This window comes from Felis catus, chromosome B1 (assembly GCF_018350175.1).
Source record: "Felis catus isolate Fca126 chromosome B1, F.catus_Fca126_mat1.0, whole genome shotgun sequence".
In the NCBI taxonomy this organism is placed as follows: domain Eukaryota; kingdom Metazoa; phylum Chordata; class Mammalia; order Carnivora; family Felidae; genus Felis; species Felis catus.
The window spans coordinates 541,094-561,337 of NC_058371.1; the positions used below are offsets into that span (position 1 = coordinate 541,094).

The 20,244-nt window shown below is 47.2% G+C and overlaps 1 protein-coding gene across 12 annotated transcripts in view; it reads left to right on the forward strand.

The window, feature by feature from the left end:
* FBXO25 (F-box protein 25) overlaps positions 1–20,244 on the forward strand; it is a 68,156-nt gene that overhangs the window by 32,494 nt on the left and 15,418 nt on the right. For 8 of the 12 annotated variants that reach the window (XM_045055160.1, XM_045055159.1, XM_019828179.3 and 5 more), the window contains exons 3-5: positions 11,977–12,080; positions 12,995–13,044; positions 15,558–15,671. In XM_045055160.1, the coding sequence (XP_044911095.1) occupies positions 11,977–12,080; positions 12,995–13,044; positions 15,558–15,671 (268 nt within the window). The remainder of the gene's footprint in view (positions 1–11,976; positions 12,081–12,994; positions 13,045–15,557; positions 15,672–20,244) is intronic. The other 4 variants (XM_003984548.5, XM_003984549.5, XM_006930532.4 and 1 more) reach the window with 2 other exon arrangements.

Genomic DNA, 20,244 nt, shown 5'->3' on the forward strand with positions numbered 1-20,244 from the left:
AATTTTTATAAGCTTCAGGCTCCACAATACCTGAGTTTGGTTTCGTTGGAGCAGGACTTTATTTTTTATTTTTTTGTTGTCACAAATGGCCGGATATCTTTTTTATGGCTGAATGATATTCCAGTGTGTATGTGCATATGTGCATGTATGTACGTGTATATGTGTACACGTGCACACATCATCTTCAGTCAGTGGACACTCAGGCTGCTTCCATGTCTTGGCTGTTGTAAGTAATGCTGCACTGAATATACGGGTGCACACGTGTCTTCAAATTGGTGTTTTCTTGGAAACAAAACCAGAAGTGGAATTTCTGGATCATAGGGTATCTATTTTTAATATTTTGGGAAGTGTCCACACTGTTTTCCACAGTGGCTGTGCCAATTCGCACCTCCACCAACAGTGCATGCAGGCTCTCTTTTCTCCAGGTCCTCGCCAACACTTGCTATTTGCCTTTTTGATACTAGACAATCTGACAGGTGTGCGGTGGTCTCTGATTGTGATTTTGAGCGGAATTTCCCTGATTACTGCTATACTGAGCACCTTGTAATATGTCTGTTGGCATCTGTGTGTCTTCTTTGGAAGAATGTCCATCCCCATTCTCTGCTCCTTTTTGAATTGGATTGTTTGGCCTTTTTTTCTTTTTCTTTCTTTCTTTTTTTTTTTTTTTTCTTTTCTTTTACTGAATGAGTTTTTAAAAACACTTTTTTATATTAACCTCTTATCAGATACATGATTTGCAAATATTTTCTCCCATTTGGAAGGTTGTCTTTTTATTTTGTTGATGGTTTTCTTTGCAGAAGCTTTTTGTTTTGATATGACCCACTGGTTTACTTTTGCTTTTTGGTGTCAAACCCAAAAAAATCATTTCCAAGATGACAGTCAAGGAGTTTACTGCCTGTTGTTTTCTTCTAGAAGTTTTATAGTTTCAGGTCTTACATTTGATTCTTCAATCCGTTTTGGGTTAATTTTTGTGAATGGGGTAAGAAAGTGGTCCAGCTTCCTCCTCCTTGCATGTTGCTGTCCAGTTTTCCCAGCACCATTTACTGAAGGGACTGTCCTTTCCCCATTGGATATTCTTGGCTCCTTTGTCTTAGATTTATTGACCATGTATGTGTGGGTTTTTTCTACACTCTCTGTTCTGTTCCATTGACCCATGACCATCTTTATTTACTTATACTATTTTGTTCTGATTAGTATAGTTTTATAACATAGTATGAAATCAGGGAGCATGATGCTTCCAGCTTTGTACTTCTTTCTCAAGATTGGTTTGGATATTTGGGGTCTTTTGTGGTTATATATAAATGTTAGGATTGTTTATTTCTTTGAGAAATGTCATTGGAATTTCTATAGGGATTACATTAATTCTGTAGATTGCTTTCGGGTGTGGACATTTTAACAATATTAATTGTACCTGTCCATGAACATGGAATATCTTTCCATTTATATGTCATCTCCAGCTTATTTCATCAATGTCTTGTGGTTTTCTGTGTACAAGTCTTTAATCTCCTAGGTTAAATTTATTTCTAGGTATTTTATTCTTTTTGGCACAATTGTAAATGAAGCTGTTTACTGAATTTTTAAATTTATCTTCTTGAGAGTTCCTTATTAGTGTTAGAAAACATAGATTTTTATATATTTGTATCCTACATTTTTCTGACCTCATTTATTCTAATAGTCTTTTGATGGAGTCTTCAGGGTTTTCTATGTATAAGATCATGTTACCAGGAAATAATGACGGTTTTACTTCTTTCTTTACAATTTGAATGCTTTCTATTTCTTTTCTTGCAAAATTAGAAAGGACTTCCAGTCTAATGTTGACTAAAAGTGGCAGAAGTGGTGGCTATCCTTGTCTTGCTCCTGGTCTTAGAGGAGAAGCTTTCAGCTCTTCATTGAGTATAATGTTAGCTGTGGGCTTGTCATATATGGCCTTTATTATGTTGAGGTAGGTTCATCTGTACCCTCCTGAGAGTTTCTGTCCTAAATGTTTGTCGAATTTTGTCAAATGATTTTTGTGCATCTGTTATGTTGATCATATGATTTTTATTCTTCCTTTTGTTAATGTAGTATATCACATTGATGTGCAGATGTTGAACCATCTTTGAATCCCTGGAATAAACCCATTTGATCATAGTGTATAATGCTTCTAATGTTATGTTGATTTGCTTTGCTAATATTTGATTAAGGGTTTTGCATCTATATTCATCAGGGATATGAACCTGTAAGTTTCTTCTCTCATGCTGTTCATGTCCAATTTGGTATGAAAGCACTGCTGACCTCTAAAACTGAGTTTGGAATCATTCCTTCATGTCTCCCTCTCCCCCTCTCCCCCTCTCCCCCTCCCCCTATTTTGAAGAAGTCCCTCAGGCACTTCTTGTAAGGCTCATCTAGTGTGATGAGCTCCTGTGAGTCCTGCTTGCCTAGGAAACCATCTCGCCTCAGTTCTACAGGACAGCTGTGCAGGGTACGGTAATCTCAGTTGGCGTTTTTTTCTTCCAGCACTTTGAATACATCATGCCCCTCCTTCCAGCCTGTGAAGTTTCCACTGAAAAGTCTGTGGGAGTCTTACAGGGTTTTCTTGTATACAACCAGTTGTTTTTCTCTTGCTGTTTTTAAAATTCTTGCCCTGTCCTTAAGTTTTGACAGTTGAATTACAATATGTCTTAGTATGGATCTCTTTGAATTCATCTTACTGGAACTCTCTGGGCTTCCTGAGTCTGGATGTATGTGTCTGTTCCCAGAGTAAGGAGGTTTTCAGCCATTGTTTCTTTTTCTTTTTCTTTTTTTTAAGTAGGCTCCACGCCTAGCACGGATCCCAATGTGGGGCTTGAACTCATGACCCTGAGATCAAGACCTGAGCTGAGATCGAGTTGGACATTTAACCAACTGAGCTACCTGGTACCCCTAGCCATTGTTTCCTGAACTTTTTTTGCCCTTTTTCTCTCTGTTCTACCTGTAATGAGAATGTTGGTCCACTTCCCTTAAGCTCTCTTAATTCTTTTTCATTCTTTTACCTTTTTTGCTTCTCTGATTGGGGGAGTTCCATTGCCCTGTCTTCAGAGTTCACTGATTCTTTCTTCTGCTTTCCTTTAGTCTGCTGTATTTTTCCATTCAGTTACTGTGTTCTTTAGCTCTGGTTTCTAAGTACTTTTGTATATTTCTGTTTCTTTCTTGAGATTCTTTCTTCATTTTTCCTCCAAGCTCAGGGAGCATCTTTATGACCATTATTTTGAACTCTTGTATCAGGTAAGTTACTTATCTTTGTGGTACTAAGATTTCCTTAGGTTTTATCTTGTTCTTTTGTTTCAAACATATTACTCTGTTTCTTCATTTTGCTGGACTCTCTGTGTGAGTTTTATGCATTAGAGGAAACCGCCACCTCTCCCAGGCTGGAAGGGGTGGTCTTATATAGGAGTTGCAGCTTCTTGGTCAACCCTGCCCTCAGTCTTGATCACCTCTCACATCTTTGTGATTGTGCAGGCAGCCTGCTTTATTCTTAATGGCTCCTAGTAGTTGAGTGCGTCAAGACCAGTCATTGTTCCAAAGGGGAGGATCTCAACCAGCACATTGATTCTGATCGATGGGAGGCCAGCCCTTTGGGCAGCAGTTTGTAGAGTAGGCAAGTATATCTGGTCCTGTGAGCCCCCAGGTTGAGCCATGCTGGCTACCCAGAGCCAGAAGATCTAGGGGTGCCTCTGGGGTGGGAGCACAGCAAATAGCATGTCTGATGAGTGTACAGGCTCCTTTCCAGACCTAATGTGAGGCAGGAGAGCACAGAGAGTGGATCAGCTTCTGTCTCTGGAGAGTGGATCAGTAGGCCTCGAGATGTGTGTTAAGTTATGTGCCTGCCCCCCCCAGGCCAGTGCCTTATAAAAAAAAGCACATGAGCCTCGTTCACAGAAAGTCTGGGCACTTTCTAGCCAGCTGCGCCTGTGCTGGGCCCCAGGGTGGGAGAGTCTGCACGTTGGAGGTCTTTCAGAGCCATTCCTCTGTTAGCTACAGCCTTGTGTCCATGGATTGAGCCCTGTTGGCGTTCAAAGCTAGACATTTTGAGGGCTTGTCTCTCAGGTGCAGGCTGTAAAAATTGGGGTTCCCAATGTCAGGTTCAAATCCTTTGCTCCTCAGGACAGGCTTAGGGTTGTGAGTTCCCTCCTGATTGTGTGTCCCTGTGCTGGGGGTGGGGTTTACAGTGACGTATCTCAGCCTCGCCCACCTGCTTCCATATAGGTTTTTTTCTCGTTCACTCCATGTGTTGAGAGTTACTCAGCCTTCCCCCCCACCCCCACCCCCAGGAGAAATTGTTCCCTGTGTCACAGATTCGCTATATCCAAGGGAGGCATTGAGTTCAGAGTCCTCCTGTGTTGCCATCTTGAACTAGACCAGAGGCAGTTTTCATGAGGTTTTATGATGGGTTTTAGTATCAGGATGAGATGCTCTCCCTCGTTACTATTCTTGTTCACAATTGTCTTCTTTTTCTTCCTTGCTGCTGCTTCTTAAGTAGACTTTATAATTACCTGCCCTACTTCTAAGGGAAAAAAATCTGATAGTTTTTTAAAAATATAAGTTTAGTAAGACACCAATAAAAAAAAATCAGTTTTATTTCTTGTAACTAATTTGCAGTGTTTTATAAAATAGTCCTTCACAGGTTTTAAAATTTTCTGTTTGCATTTGTAATTTTCTTCTCATTCTGTAATTTAAGTATTTGTACTCTTATTTTTCTGATAAGCTATATTGTGGTATATCTTGCTGATTGTTTTCTCTAGAGAACTAGCTTTGGATTTATTTTTTAGTGCCACCATTTTTTCTACTTACTGGTATTTTCTTTTATCTTTAGTAATTCTTTTCCTAGCTTTTTGAATTGTACGTTCAAATTATTTACTTTCATTAAGTTGTTTTTATCAATATCTGTATTTAATGCTATAATTTCCCTTGACAGTTGTTTTTCTTGGGACCCATAAATTCTGTTTTTCACCATCTTTTCATAGATGTGTTTCTCGTATTCAGTATTTGCGTTTGATTTTGTTCTGTGGGCCGATCCAGAGCTCTCGTCCTTCTGATGGCTGCGCCCTGCACACTTCCTGCTGTCTGGTTTAAGTTCTCAGTGTTTCAGATGTAACTGTGTGTGTATCTCGGGGCCTGTGTACAGTCTTCCCTACACACACAACAAAGAGCCTGTCATCTCGTGTCGCCTTTACTCTTTCAGTATTGGGGAAGGTTTTTCCCCCTCATTTTCACCTTTACAGTAACACCTTTATATTGTACCCTTGGTTCCTTCTGTTCTGAATGCTGACTGTTGGCTCCTACGGTAACTGATAACTGCAGTTAGCTACTGACCTCTGTCCCCACTCCCTGTCCCCTCTGCCACACTTTTCGTGGTGGTTCTCTGTCTACACTGAGATAACCATACACACTGTGCTGTAGTTCTGCACATAAATACATCTAATTTGCTCAACAGCTGTTTGCCTCTGCCTCTCTGGTCCTGTTGGTCTCTAACAATCCACTCTGTACTGGGTTCTGTAGTGGATTCCTCACTAAGCTTATGGGCCCACTATTTCCCGTGTTGGTGCACATTCATAAATTTCACTGTGGCCTTGACCCTGAGAGTCGGTTTACCTAGATAATAGGTGTGTGGCTCACTGAGTTTGTCTCCTGAACCTGTTCCAGGGATGTGCTCCCTCGGCACAGAACTGCTGTCCTCTCTGCATCATGCGTTATGGACACACGTTCTGAACTTAAGTGGAGAGGAATTGATCGGGTTCGTAGCTGCATGGATATCACCACCAGTGCTGGTGAGTCTGTCTGTCAGGTGGACAGCAGGCAGGAGGTGACGGTCAGCACTGTGTGCGGGTGTCAGGGCCAGAGGGCACTGCCCCACCCGCATTGCAGCCGCGGGAGCTGGACTGCCTGAGCGCCCTGCTCAGGGAGCTCCACTCTGAACCTCTGAGAGACCGTGTTTCCTTCGCAAGAGCACATGGTGTGTGCAGGCTGGGGCTTCTCCTTGCTGGGCGAACCATGAGACTGAAAGGCTCCCGCCTGCCCAGTGTGCTCCATGGAACACGCCTGCCTCACGGTCCTTGAGGGTGTTGGGTACGAGATTTAGCAATATTGTTGCTAAAAACTGAAAACAGTTTTTCATCATTTCTTTTTATTTTTTTAAATGTTTATTTATTTATTTTGAGAGAAAGAGAGCACCTGAGCAGAGGAGGGGCAGAGAGAGGGAGAAAGTGAGAATCCCAAGCAGGCTCTGAGCTGTCAGCGCAGAGCCTGACGTGGGGCTTGAACTCACAAACTGTGAGATCATGACCTGAGCTGAAATCAAGAGTCAGAGGCTTAACCGACTGAGCCACCCAGGCGCCCCAGCTTTTCATCATTTCTTAAAAACAAATTCAACTTTTTCTTTTAAAATCTCTTTTTGTAAGACAGACTAATAATCTGATGTAATAAAGTGACTTTAAATAGATAGATGAGTAAATGTGGGTGTTTGGCTAGCAGGAGAAGATACTGTAACCCTTGATCTGTTTTGGAAAATGTGTGGATAAAAAGCTGAGTTTAATAGGCAACCACTGATGAATCGATGTGTAAAGGAAAACAGTAATTAGCAGCTGTTAGAGCAGAGTGTGGTGCATCGGGGACAGGAGCTGACATGCCGTCCAGTTCCTGCTGGGATTCTGAAAGAGATGCCTGGGGACCATGTGTTAGTGACTGTGCATGAGGGCTTCACTGTGTTTTGTTTGGGTAAAAATGGCCACATTTTGGATGCGATGTTTGCTTTGGTTTATAAAATGTTTCTCATGAGGCCGTGTCTGCAGAGTTTTTCTCTCCCAGTGTCTTCTGTATTCAATAGTAGAATTGATAGCACATATGTGTTTTCAAGGTTAATATCAACCTGAACTAATTTTAAAAGATTGGTAACTGCCCTCATTTTCTGTGGCTGCCATAACCGTGAAATCAGCAGCCCAAGACAAGACAACACAACAGAGATTTTAATGGTTTTGGAAGCCAGAAGTCCAAAGTGCAGGTGTCTACAGGCTTTGGGGGGGGCGGGGCTCTCCGGGTTGTGGCATTTGCCAGCAATCTCGGCATCCCTTGGCTTGTGGCCACATCACTCCAGCTGCTGTCTCCACTGTCACACAGCCTTGTCCCTGTCTGTCTCCCTGTGGCCTCTCCTCTTCTTATAAGGGCACCAGCCATTGGATTTAGGGCCCACGTGGTTAATCCAGGATGATTTTTATCTCGGGGTCCTTCACTTGAATACGTCACCAGGGATCCTTTTTCCAAATTAGGTTGTGATTGGGATTGGTCCTGGGCCACGGTGGCGACATAGGGAGACCCTGACTTCACCTCCTCCAGGACACCCGAAACCCACCGCTATTAACCCAGCAATTCCTGCTGAGGAAGAGCTGAGGGCTGACTGAACAACTTCTGCACCACGGAAGATAGAGACTGTACAGGGAAGGGACCCCCACCCCCAGGCTGTGGGCCGCAGTGGGCAGGGACAGTGCTGAGGGACCTGTAGCACATTTGTCTGTTTTGAGCTCAGAAAAAAGGTGCAGTTTAAAAGATGAGCTAGTTTATAAAAGAGCCATCCTTAAAATTTTACCCAACAGTGGCGAGCTGCTGGAACTCTGTGGGTCTGAGGAGCTGTGAGTCCTATGGTTTATGTTCCCCCGACCTGGAGAGTGTGGGTGGGGGTTGGGTCCAGAAGTCCTCACTGGCCACTAGCCCACACCAGCAGCCCTCCTCCTGCACAGTGTGCCCCAGGAGGCTCCAGACCCGCATCACTTTGGCTTCTGATGCTGGCTGGGCTGCTCCAGGGCCCCCCGGCTGATGCTCGCTTTGGCTCCAGACCCCCTACGGGGGCACCCCCTGCACCAAGCACCAGCCTGCACCCACAGCACCTTCAGCTGTCTTGTCACGATGCCCTCTGTGTGGAGAGCCCAGGGACCACCCCAGCCAGTGCCCACTTCTGCTCTTGCAGTCCCCAGGGCCCTCCATCTGCACTCCCCTGACCCTGGCCACTCTGCCGGGGCACCCTGCTGGCTGTACACAGCCTGGGGCACCCTGCTGGCTGTACACAGCCTGGGGCACCCTGCCGGCTGTACACAGCCTGGGGCACCCTGCCGGCTGTACACAGCCTGGGGCACCCTGCCGGCTGTACACAGCCTGGGGCACCCTGCCGGCTGTACACAGCCTGGGGCACCCTGGTTGACACCCACTTCAGCCATCCTGCCAGAGTCCCTGCTGCACGGGGAGCCTCAGGGCTGTCACAGCCCACTGCCGTTTCTGGCCATCCTGCCAGGGAGCCCCTGCTTAGAGGGCCCCGTGACCCTAGCTCACACTGGCCGGAGCTCCGTCCAGTCAGCCAGCATCACCAGACACATAGTCTACCCAGGGGATGATCATACGCAGAACCTTTCCCTCAAGTTTAGGACAGTGAGCCTAATTCGGGAAAACACAAAGTCAAGCAAAAGGGGGAGAGTGAGGAATATGTTCCAAAAGAAGGAACAGGACAAAACCTTGGTGAAAGGACTAAATGAAACAGTGGTAAGCAGTGTGTCTGATGAAGAGTTGAAAGTAACAGCCATAAATGTGCTCACTCAGCTGGAGAGAAGGGTGGATCAACTCGGTGAGACCTTCAGCAGTGGCAAAAAATATAAAAAAGAACCAGTCAGAGCTGAAGAGTACAGGAACGGAGGGACTCCACACCAGGGGAGTGGTTGCAGAAGAACACCACGATATGGAAGATGGGAATGGAAAGCACCCAGGTGGTTTTCAAAAATGAGGTTAGGTTAAGGTGTCTCTTGAACAACATCAAGCAAACGAATGTTCTCACTAGAGGAAGAAGAGCTGGAGCAAGGGGCACAAAACCTTCATGAGGACAGTTAGGGTCACAACCGCAGATGTCGGGGTCAGCACTTGGACATGTTCTGGAGGGCCTCTAATCAACCCAATGCAATAGTGGACACACCTGGTTTATATAAGGTTCTCATTTCAGGCAGTGGGATCAGAGCAGGTGCTACAGTTCCTAAGGAAAGTCCTAGGAATGAGAAAAGGTACACGTTACCTTGAATTCTGTAAGTCCATATTGTACTCAAGGGAAACGGCACACACCGGACATCTGTGGTGCTGTGGTGTGCTGGGGGGAAGACAGGGTGCACACAGGAGATCTGTGGTGTGCTGGGGGGAAGACGGGGTGCACACAGGAGATCTGTGGTGTGCTGGGGGGAAGACGGGGTGCACACAGGAGATCTGTGGTGTGCTGGGGGGAAGACGGGGTGCACAGAGGAGATCTGTGGTGTGCCGGGGGGAAGACGGGGTGCACACAGGAGACCTGTAGCATGATCAGGGAAGATGGGGTGAACACTGGAGATCTGCAGCACCCTTGGCGGGAGGAAAATGGGTGCACACTGGAGATGTGTGGCACACTGGGTGGGGGGAAGGGGGGCGGTGCGCGCGGTCGATCGCTGTAGGTCTGTAGCGTGCTGGTGGGGGGAAGACTGGGTGAATCAGAAGGGGCAGGGAGTTGGTGACGCAGATGCAGTTCCAGATGGGCTTCTGGGTTGGATGTATGACTTGTCCAGGCGATGGGAGCATCAGGGGCCACCAGCAGCGGTGTGCACACTGGGACGTGCCAGGTGGCTGGCCGGAGCTCCTCCGTGAGGACACCAGTCACAGTGGGACTGGGTATCATCCTGGCCTGCTTGCTCCTGAGATCATGTCCCACTGGGGTTTACACTGTTTAATCGGAGGTGGGTGAGGGGGCTGAGCAGTAGGTGAAGAGAGGGTCGATGTGTGGTGGCCTCGTGTTCCTGCGGCTTTGCAGCTGTCCCTACTCCCTCCCTGCTCACCCTCAAGGATAGAGGCTGGGTTCCTAGTAAGTGAATCCCCACCCCCTCCCCAGCCCAGCAGGTGCACTCTGCTTTCTGACTCTGCGGGTTCCATGGCCCTGTGTCCCTCAGAGACTCGGAATCACTCGGGGTTTGTCCTTTTATGACCAGCCTCCTTCACCTCCTATGACGTCCTTAGGGCTCACCCACCATCTAGGGTGCGCCAGGATTTCCTTCTGCTTTAAGCCAAATAATGCTGCGCTGTGTGTGTGGACCATGTTTCGTTTGGCTTGTCCATCTGCCTGTGCACAGGCGTGAGGTGCTTTCATCTTCCAGCCGCCGTGAGTGTGGGCGTGCAGCCATGTCCTGGAGACTCACATGGTTCAGGCACACGCTGTGCAGTGGGACTGCTGGGCCGTCCCGTGGATCTGTGCTTACTTTCTTGAGGAATCACTGCGAACATGTGTTTTCTAAAGAGGCTGCCCTTTTTCATTCCCACCAGCACAGGGGGCTCTGGTTTCTCTGTGTCCTTGTCAACACTTGTTATTTTCTGGGCGGTTTATAGTAGCTGTCCTACTAGGTGTGAGACGTGGCGGGGTGGTGCCGTGTCTGGTGCAGATCCCAGGGTCCTGACCGAGGTCTGCTGGGCTCCTTCGCTGCCCACACAGCCAAGCAGGTTGACTCCATGTTCCGCGTACTCCAGTACGCGGAGGGGCCCCAGTCCACACCACCTGTGGTCCACCTGCTGGAAGGACATGGCTCATGCAACCAGTCCTGCCCATGTGTCCCACGAATGAAAGGGGACCGTTGCTCCCTACAGGTGTAGGAGGATCTGGGGGCCACCCTCCAGGGCAGAGTCTGGGGTGCCACCCAGGCCTGCCTCCTCTGCTCCCCCTGTGCTGCCTCTGTCGTGCCTGGGGCATATTTTGTGGAGAACAGCAGCTGTATGCTTTTCCTTGGTGTGGTCAAGATTGTAGTTAGAAAAGCCAAGCTGCACAGCTTTGAAAGCTTCTGTGTTCAGGATCTGAATCAATGACAACCAGCCAGTGTAAGACCAAAGATGCGACACAAGGACCCACCAGCTTCGACGAGTTGGTGTTGTTTAACGCCTGCGCTGAATGGAAAGCTTTTACATGTTTTTGTAAACACCCTTGTGCTCATCTTGATGATTTACAACTATCCGCAGTGAGGTTTAAGTCTGTTTTGACTGTGATGAATAGATTCCCTTGGCACATGCAGCTGGTTAGTGAGAGGAGCCTCATGCAGCCTTCTTGTTGAGCGAGCTGGGGAAGCAGCGGTGCTAGTCCTCAGCTCGGGCATTGGGCCGGGACCTCCGCCAGCCAGCCTTTCCCTGATTGCAGACCAAAATCAACCCAACGCCAGTGTGTTGAAAATAAAAATTGTGTGCGTCTTTACTCTTGAGGCGTTTTAAGCTATTTTATGTTATTTTTATAACTATAAATTATCTTTTGAAAGAAAGTGTGTTCAGGTTGTTAGGTTACCTCTTTAAATTTTGTTTCCGTGTTTTAGCCAAAAAGAAAAGAAAAATTGGGAAGCTCTTAATTAGATGTATTTAAAGTGGAGAAAGGAACATTTTCATTCCCCTGGCTTCAGTTAGGTGCCCTAACAGCATTATTTGGTTGATGCTAAGAAAATGCTCCTGTGTGGTAGTGGTTCTGGGGAAGTCTTGGAACATGTGGGAGGCCAACAGACATGTTGAGTGTGTGTCCTCAACACTGGAGCAGGGAAATGGCAAATCACGTCAGTGCTGGCCATCATGTTCCCCCATTACCATTTCTCCAGAGCATTTATGATCTCTTTGTTGTAGTAAAGTGCTCTGAAGTCTGAAACCACCTTGGTTGAGCCAGAGAGAGTCTGAAACATATTCGGTCCTTCCTGGTAGCACATTTTCAAAAGAACCAGGAGAAATCTCAGATTTCTCAAATCAAAAAATACACGAGGCATTAGCCTTGTAATTTCAAACCTGTGATATGCTGCTTTTGAAAGTTACTGGTTGCTTTCAGAATTTAACACAATCTTTATTTTGGTCTCCTGAATTGTAAGCCAATATTATCTTTTTTTTTTAATAAAAGAAAAGTCAAATGAAGATAATCCCTGTAAAAGTATCTAATAAAATGTGTCTTTATTTCAGTATCTTAAATAGTGACGATGAAGAAATATTCAGTAATGAAGAGCAGGAATACACATCCAAAAAGAGGAAAAAGGATCATTTTAGAAACGATACAAATACTCAATGTAAGATCACTTTTATTAATAATTTTATGACTTTTTACATGTTTACTATTATTGATCTACTACATCGTTTTGACAGTGCTGTCTTAAGAAATAAGAGGTGATATAGAATGACCACTATATCCAGTGTTGCCCACTTAGTCATCAGACTGTTCACAGCTTAACCATTTCTTTAGTAAGCTTTGCAACAACAAAAGATAACAAAGCCCACAGAACAGCTCATACGTCTGAATGCCTGAGCATGTTCGTGGTTCAGTGCACCAGCTCGCTCCCACACAAGGCGGCGGGACCGCAGGATGTCTTGAGTGTGGGCTTGTGTCCAGGAGACCCCAGGCAGAGGTGGATTAGGAACACCCAGAAGTGTGTAGGCTGGGGGCGGGGGGGACGGATCTGGGAGCCTGGTGGCAGTACCTCGCCTACGTGACAGGCTGACAGGCACCACTCTGCTCTACAGCACAGAGGGAGGCATGAGAACAGTTTGGGGGTAATCAGGCTACTGACCAAGATAGGGTCTTATAGATACCGGCATCATCATGGTCCTTGAAGCTCTGGGATTTGAGGTATATGAAAAAGGCAAGAAAAGAAGAATTTTTATTAGGAGACATAAGAATTGACAATCACATTTTTATAGTCTTATGTTTTGGTATTACTGCCGTTGTTCAGACGCTATTTTCTTCTAAGTTACTAAGACGTGGTGCTGTCTTAAATAATTTTTCATGTAAAGGTGTTTCAGCACCTCTTACACTGATGTTAGGAAACAAAGTAGTTCTGTTTACGTTTAACCAGGTGAAAGCATCTCTTATCTATGTGATGAGTCACGTAATTTTGTTAGCATGTGCAATTGTTGGAAGTTCCTTAAAAATCTTCACTTTGAATGATTTGCCAGGTTTTAAAAACAAAGTTAATTTTTATTCTAGGTTTTTATCGTGAGAAATGGATCTATGTCCATAAAGAAAGCACGAGAGAAGTAAGTATTCTGTTTTAAGTAAGAGTATATTTGGTATTGTTTCTGTTGAATACATAATGTCCTATTAAATAAACGATTTCTTTTCCGGTATGAATCTACAGTTCACATTCTAGTAGGTGAAAACATAGGATCTTTGAACCGGTGATTCGCGTGTGCGCGTGCGTGTGTGCGTGCACACATGTTCGTACCTGTGCACATGCGGTGTGTGGTTAGTGCCAGTACAGATCTGAATCGACAGAAGGGCTGTTTCGGAACAAGTGTGGACCTTCAGACAGTTTGACGTTTTTCCCCATGACTCCCCAGAAACTGTTGATGAGAACCTGTGGTACTGGTGGGATGTGTGTCCTTGTTGTCGTGTGCCGTGGCTGGTGGGAGCCTTGGTGCGCACCGCCCCGTCGAGTACCAGCAGGACATTGTGGTCAAGTCTGAGCTTCGGGAGCACGGTGAGCCACGCCCCTCCTGTCCTCTAGTTGGCTGCAGCTTTTCCTTGAGCCATAAACAGTTGACTTCAACTCTGCTTCCGTTTTCTCTGTTTAGTATCCAGGGAAGCCTCCTTCCTTTTGCATTCTCAGAATCTGCGTTTGCCTTATCCTGCCGCTGCCGGGAGAATAATTTAGGGAGCAGATGTTTAGTATATATTTAAGTTAAATGTTCCAGAGGTGTTATTAGTGGATGTTCTGAAACTAGCCGGGCTCCCGATAGGCTTCCAGGTTGGCTTCTGAAACAGAAGATACATTGGCCCTGTCGGGTGCTGGTTCATACTGTCACATGTGGCCTGAGACAGTGCTCAGCTCACAGCCACTCTGAGTGAGACACCATCAGAAGAGCCTGTGGCAGAATCTGAGTAGCGTGAGCTTCTGAAAGACTGTTTAATTTTTCGTTTGCTCTGTATTGCCGCACTGACTACAGAACACACATCCGCTTGGGATACGTAAACAACAGGGGGAGTTTGTCATGAGGCTGCAGAGGTGTGGCGGGGACACAGGCCATCTCAGGAGGGTGTGGGGTCGTGACTCACAGCCAGCCCCTCTCCCCGCACGGCGGCGTGCATCTGTACATTTAGCGCCAGCTGTGGCTGCCCCACAGCCTGTTTGCGGCTCCACGTGTGGTTCTGGGCCCCCACACGGGTGGGTGGGCTCACGTGGTCCAAACTGTGTTCTGCAGTCTGTGAATCAGATCTAATTCCTCAGAATAGAAGAGGCTGTTGTGACATGGTGGCTACCTGGAAAGGCGTCTGAGGCCATATAGGCATTTAGAGCTGTGTTGATTGAGAAGACAAAGGAATTAACGTGGAAGTATCAGCAGTGATTGATTTCAGATTATAATCTATAATTACTCTTTGCTTCCTGCACAGGAAAATATTGTGCCTGTAGCAGATACTCCTCAATAACGAGTATTGTGTTCCGTAATAACGAGTATTGTGTGTGAACATAATAGGACTGTGCTTGGGGTTCTGCACACATTAGGACTGGGCTTGGGGTTCTGCACACAGTAGGAGTGTGCTTGGGGTTCTGCACACAGTAGGAGTGTGCTTGGGGTTCTGCACACAGTAGGACTGGGCTTGGGGTTCTGCACACAGTAGGAGTGTGCTTGGGGTTCTGCACACATGACTGGGCTTGGGGTTCTGCACACATTAGGACTGGGCTTGGGGTTCTGCACACAGTAGGAGTGGGCTTGGGGTTCAGGTGCAAAACCAAATCCTCCTTTGCGGGGCATCTTCCATCAGATGCTGCTCTGCCAGCCCCTTCCTGCCTCGTTAGGATGAGAGGGAGAGGGTGCCACCTCGTGTTTCTAGGGTTATCAGCAGCTCATCTAACCCCACAACTGCGAACTGAAAAAATCTATACTCTCGGTACTTGAGACACAGAAGATCGAGTGGAACTGACTCCTGAAACCCACGGTACGGGTCTCTACAGACTGTAGAGTGTCAGGTGCGTCGTGAAGGACAAACAGCTGAGCTACATGGCACTGCTTTCAGTACTGAAAACGATTCCGTATTTCACCTGTTTCCTTGTACTCTGGGCCGTGTGGGTCTGATGATCAGCTCCTGGGTTTTGGTGCCCAATATCCCCTGCCCCCACTTGGAAATTGCACGTAGTGCCCTCAGCCCTGGGCCTTGTCCTCTGTCCTGTGTGGCTGAACGCCTTCTGGAGCTGCGGGGGGATTGGGCGCCTCAACCCGGGCCTCTGTAACCCTCCGGTCTTCACGACAGCCCGGCAGATGTAGGCGCTTCATGATACACGTTGCATTGTGACTTCAGCCCCCCACGTGTTCCAACAGGAGAAATCAACAAGATATGTAGTATTTGTGTCAACAGTGGTATAAAATGGCAGCGTGTCACGTCTTGAGTATAAATGGCTTCCGCTGAGCATTGCTGTTTCACTCCATGTTCATCCGAATATGGAATAAATCATAAAAACAAATGCCCTTTGCCGAAATTCAAAAAAAATTCGCACTGACTCATTCACATTAACTGAGTTGATTTTGACTAATTGACTAATTGTGGATTTCAGCTGTTCTGTGTCTGTTTCCAGAGGCACGGCTATTGTACTTTGGGAGAGGCTTTTAATCGCTTAGACTTCTCCAGTGCAATTCAGGATATTCGGAGGTTCAATTACGTGGTCAAGGTAAGTCTTCTGTTTCAAAAGCCATTTTGATGACACTTTATTGCCTGGTTTTTGAGGTGACGGGTGTACAGGTGTCTAAGCACGTCTGGCAGTGGTGCAGATGGCAGCAGAGAGCACGGAGAGGCATTGAGGAGAAAACAGAAATAACGGGGGTTTTGGGTGCCCCGTGTCCCATGTGCTTTCTTCTGGGCCGCCCTGCACTGCGGGTTCACCGGCCACACGCACCGGGCGGTCTGGTCTGTTGGGGTCATTGCAGTCAGAGGGACAGAGGGAAGAGCAGGTCTTTCGTGAGACTCTGACCTGATGATGTCACATGCGTTTTGTACTTGGTGTTTGTCGTAAGCGTGACAACTGGCAGCAAGCTGGTAGGAGAAAGGGGTTCATCAGAGTAGATCTCCACAGAGGCCTTGAGTGTGTGGATTGTCTGCTCGTAGAAGGAGTTTCTGTCTTGGCTCAAAAAGAGCACGTGTCACCTGTAATGTTGTAGGCAAAGTGTAAGTGATGGTTTGTGATGCTGTTAATTTTGGGTTTTTAAATAGGGCTGTGACACATTGGAAGTATTTCCCTAGCAACAGCTCTTAGGAAGTTAAAAGCGTGAGCGGAAGGACAAGAATATTGGGGGTTAAATAACTTGACACCTGAGGTAATGGTACCTGCTTGGTTTGGCCGTGGTCACAGTTGGCCAGGGCATCGAGGGTGACCAGCACGTGGGGCCCCATGGCCGGGAGGTTCCAGCACCAGGGCCAGAGTGTGTTCTGAGTTGTCACCCAGGTGTACACACTGGCCATCGGGGCGTGGCTGCTGCTCACCTCTTCTCCAGATGAGGTGCTGGCATGTGACCCAGCCCCGTCACGGTGGCAAGAATCCAGGGTCCAGGAAAACCATACGTCTGCACAGGGGTCTGTTTTCCTGTAGGTATTTCCCCATGGTACTCTTTGTCTCTCTCTCTCTCTCTCCCTTTTTTTTTTTTTTTTTTTAATATTTATTTATTTTTGAGAGAGTATGAGCGGAAGAAGGACAGAGAGAGGGAGACACAGAATCTGAAGCAGACTCCAGGCTCTGAGCTGTCAGCACAGAGCCAGATAGATGCGGGGCTCGAACCCATGAACTGCGAGATCATGACCTGAGCTGAAGTCGGACGCTTAACCGACTGAGCCACCCAGGTGTCCCCTCATGGTGGTCTCCCAAAGTTCGGATCCTGCTGTGTTGTTTCGTCCTGGCCATTCTTAACACCCCCCCCCCCGCCCCCGACCAGAGAGTTCACTTGTGCTGGGGTACTGGAAATTGGCAGCCAGGCAGAGACGGGGGGTGGTGGGGGAGAAAAGGGCTCTGTGTGGTCAGGCTCAGACATTTCCAGAACTGGGCCAGGTGCTGTGACGGGGGAGGGTCCGTGGACTGTGGTCAGACGCCTGCATTTCCATTGCTCAAACCCCTCATGAACTTTTTTCTCTGTATGCTGCACTCTTATCTGCTCAAAAACCTTTCTTCACACGTCCTTCATCTTTCGGAAAATGAAAATACCTACTTTAGCCTCATCCTAAACAGTAAACCTGTGAAACTGAATTTTCTCCCTAACACATAAAAAAAATGCTTATGTATAAAATTAAAACGTACTGTCCACTGCCAACTGCCGTGGTTTCGTGCAGTTGGCAGTACTGGGCGTGTTCTTGTTGCCCCCGGGGGCAGTGTCATAGGGACCTGGTGACCTGGGGAGGTGGTGGGGGAGGCCCCCAGGGGCAGTGCTTCCAGCCTCAGTGGCTCCTCCTGCCCGCAGGGCCTCCCGGCTCCATCACTGCCCAGCGAGAATCCTTGCCTTCTCACCTGCCCCCCTGCCCTTCACTTCCCCCTCCAAAGACCCCTTGGTTATGCCCACCTTCCACTAAAAGCAAAGGCACAGAACTGGCCCTCCGGCACCTTTTCTGCCCACGCCAGCTCTCCTGCCCTCTCCCAGTTGCGGTCTGGGTTTTCACCCCGGGACCCCCCGCCAACCCCACCAGCTCCACTCCGCTAGCTGCCACCTTCTCCGTGGAGATGCAGGGCCTCCACACGCTTGGCCGGGAAGCGCTTCCCTTGTTGCCCAGCGGGTGCGTGCGCCCCAGGGAGGGGCTCGCGGGGTGCGTGTGTGCGCCCCAGAGAGGGGCTCAAGGAGTGCATGTGCCCCAAGGGGTTCACGGGGTGTGTGTGCCCCAGAGAGGGGTTCGTGGGGCTTCATGACCTGCACTGGTACAGCCAGCTTTGCCCGCAGGAGCCACTGCTTGATGTTTCTGTGCTGCTTTAAACGTTTGTAGCAATGCTTCCTACATCGGCAGCTAAGAGGATTGTCTTGGAGTTGTCAGTCGGGTGATCTCCTGTAATTGATGCTGAGCAGTCCGCCCTCGTCAGGGTTGTTAAAATAAACCAGATGTGAAATGCTTCATTGTTTCCTTAGGTTTCCAGTGGCATTCAGTGATGTTTTCCTTGAAAATTTGTAAAAGACATTCAGAGTTTGTACTTGTCGATATTCCATGAGATCCCTTTGTTTCCCTAAAATTAGCAAATTTAAACTGAGACTAATGAATAATTATTACACATCTTCTGAATAAAAGTTTTGTGTTCAATTATGGACTGTTTCTGTTGCCAAAGTGAAAGTAAGCAGTTGGAGTGGGGGTATAGCCTTCATTCTCACCTTGGTAGGAATGAAAATTCAGTATCCTCTATAAAACAAATTCAGACTCAGTTGTCCTCTCCAGTCCTGTAGGTAATGGGGGTAAGCCATTCTTGGGATTATCTGTGAAGAAATATTTGAAATGTAGGGGTGCCTGGGTGGTTCAGTTGGTTAAGCGTCTGACTTCGGCTCAGGTCATGACCTCGTGGTCTGTGAGTTCGAGCCTGGCGTCGGGCTCTGTGCTAACAGCTCAGAGCCTGGAGCCTGCTTCAGATTCCATGTCTCCTCCTCTCTGTGCCCCTCCCATGCTCATGCTCTGTCTCTCTCGGTCTCTCGATAATAAATAAACATTAAAAAAATTTTTTAAAAATTGAAATGTTTTCATATCTAGATTACTTTAATAATTTTTCAAAATTTCAGTCTGATTTTGAGGAGTAAGTGTTGTTTATCTGAGCTGCATTCACTCAACTTTATGAAGGAGAAGAAAAATTAACTTTAGGTGCCGTGTGTGTCCAATACCTGGGGCTGACGTGGAACAGAAGCTGAGCTGAGCATCACTTCTGCACCCGCGTGCTGGTGGGGCCCCCAGGGAGACCTGTGAGCGGGTATGGGCTGCGTATCGTAGAGCTCCAAGTGCGGGATGGGGTCGGCCCCCTCCTCCTGCACCAGGGCAGGTCTTGACTTTCCTGTCCACGCAGCTGGGGAGCAGGACAGCACTTCCTGCTCCGGGCCGACGCCCGTGTGCACCAGCACTCACGCCTCCCGCACCGCCCAGCTGTTTGCATACTTGAGAAACCATGGTCCTTCGTCACCATTGTCTGCTCTCTCGTCATGAGGGTGCTGCCGTATGTCAGTGTCAGGCTGATTGGTTATCGGTGATGGCAGACTGCTCTTAAATCCTGGCTCTAATCCACAAACACCTTCTTCTTGTTTTAATAGTTTGTGAAAATTGTCCTGGCCTGTTACTAAAGAGCCTTACCATAATTTATTGAGCTATTGAATTTCTTCACTCCCAGAAAATCAATGCAAACTGAAATGTTTTCACTTACTAGTAATTTTCCTCTCATTAAGTGACTGTCCACAGCTATTATTTCATAATATGGCCTGAGAAGTTTCCTTATTGATGAAGAAATAAAGACAAGTCAAGATGCAGCTTACATTTGACCCCCTGGTGAGTGAACGGTCCTTAATACCTGGTCCATCATCCAGCTCAGTTTCCATTTACCCCATTTGTAAATCATGTACAAGTAGATGCATTTCTGGTCAGTTTTATGAGCTTACCTTCTTTAAGATAAAGACTTAGATTTAGTGGGACTTTGAGAATTCTACTTAAGAAAGTTAAGCACACATTTGGAAACCCACCAAATCAGCATTTCAGACTCTTACAAAGCAGATTCCATTCACACTGTGCGGTAAACACTTGTGCTCTCTAGAGGTGGTGAAGCCACATTTCTGGGCCACTTCAGTGTGGCTGGTCCCTGCCCCCCAGTCAGCGTCTGGCTCCTGCGTGGGCAGCCTGTGTGTGCCCGTTTGGTCATTGCTTCAGAGCCTCTGAGCCTCAGTCGTCACTGCCCAGGTCCCCATCTGGAGCCCCAGGAGCGTGGGGACTTGGTCTGCTTTGCTCACTGCTGTGTCCCCAACGCCCTTCCTGTTTATCCTTCTCTTACTGTTGGCAAGTAGTTTTATTGTTTGTGTCTTTTGTTTAAAATTGTATATTACTAAAACAGTATCAGAAAGCATATAACTTTGAGAAACTCCTGTTTTATATCGGTATTCTGTGAGACACCTGCTTTCAGTCGAAGGAAGTGCTCTTCAACTCGCTTGACATTTTGTTCTTAGTAAAATTAAATTCGACCTTGTAGCTCTGACATTTTAAAGCAATATAGCATAAACTGATGGTCATGGTAGTGCACTGGGAACGTAGGCTTT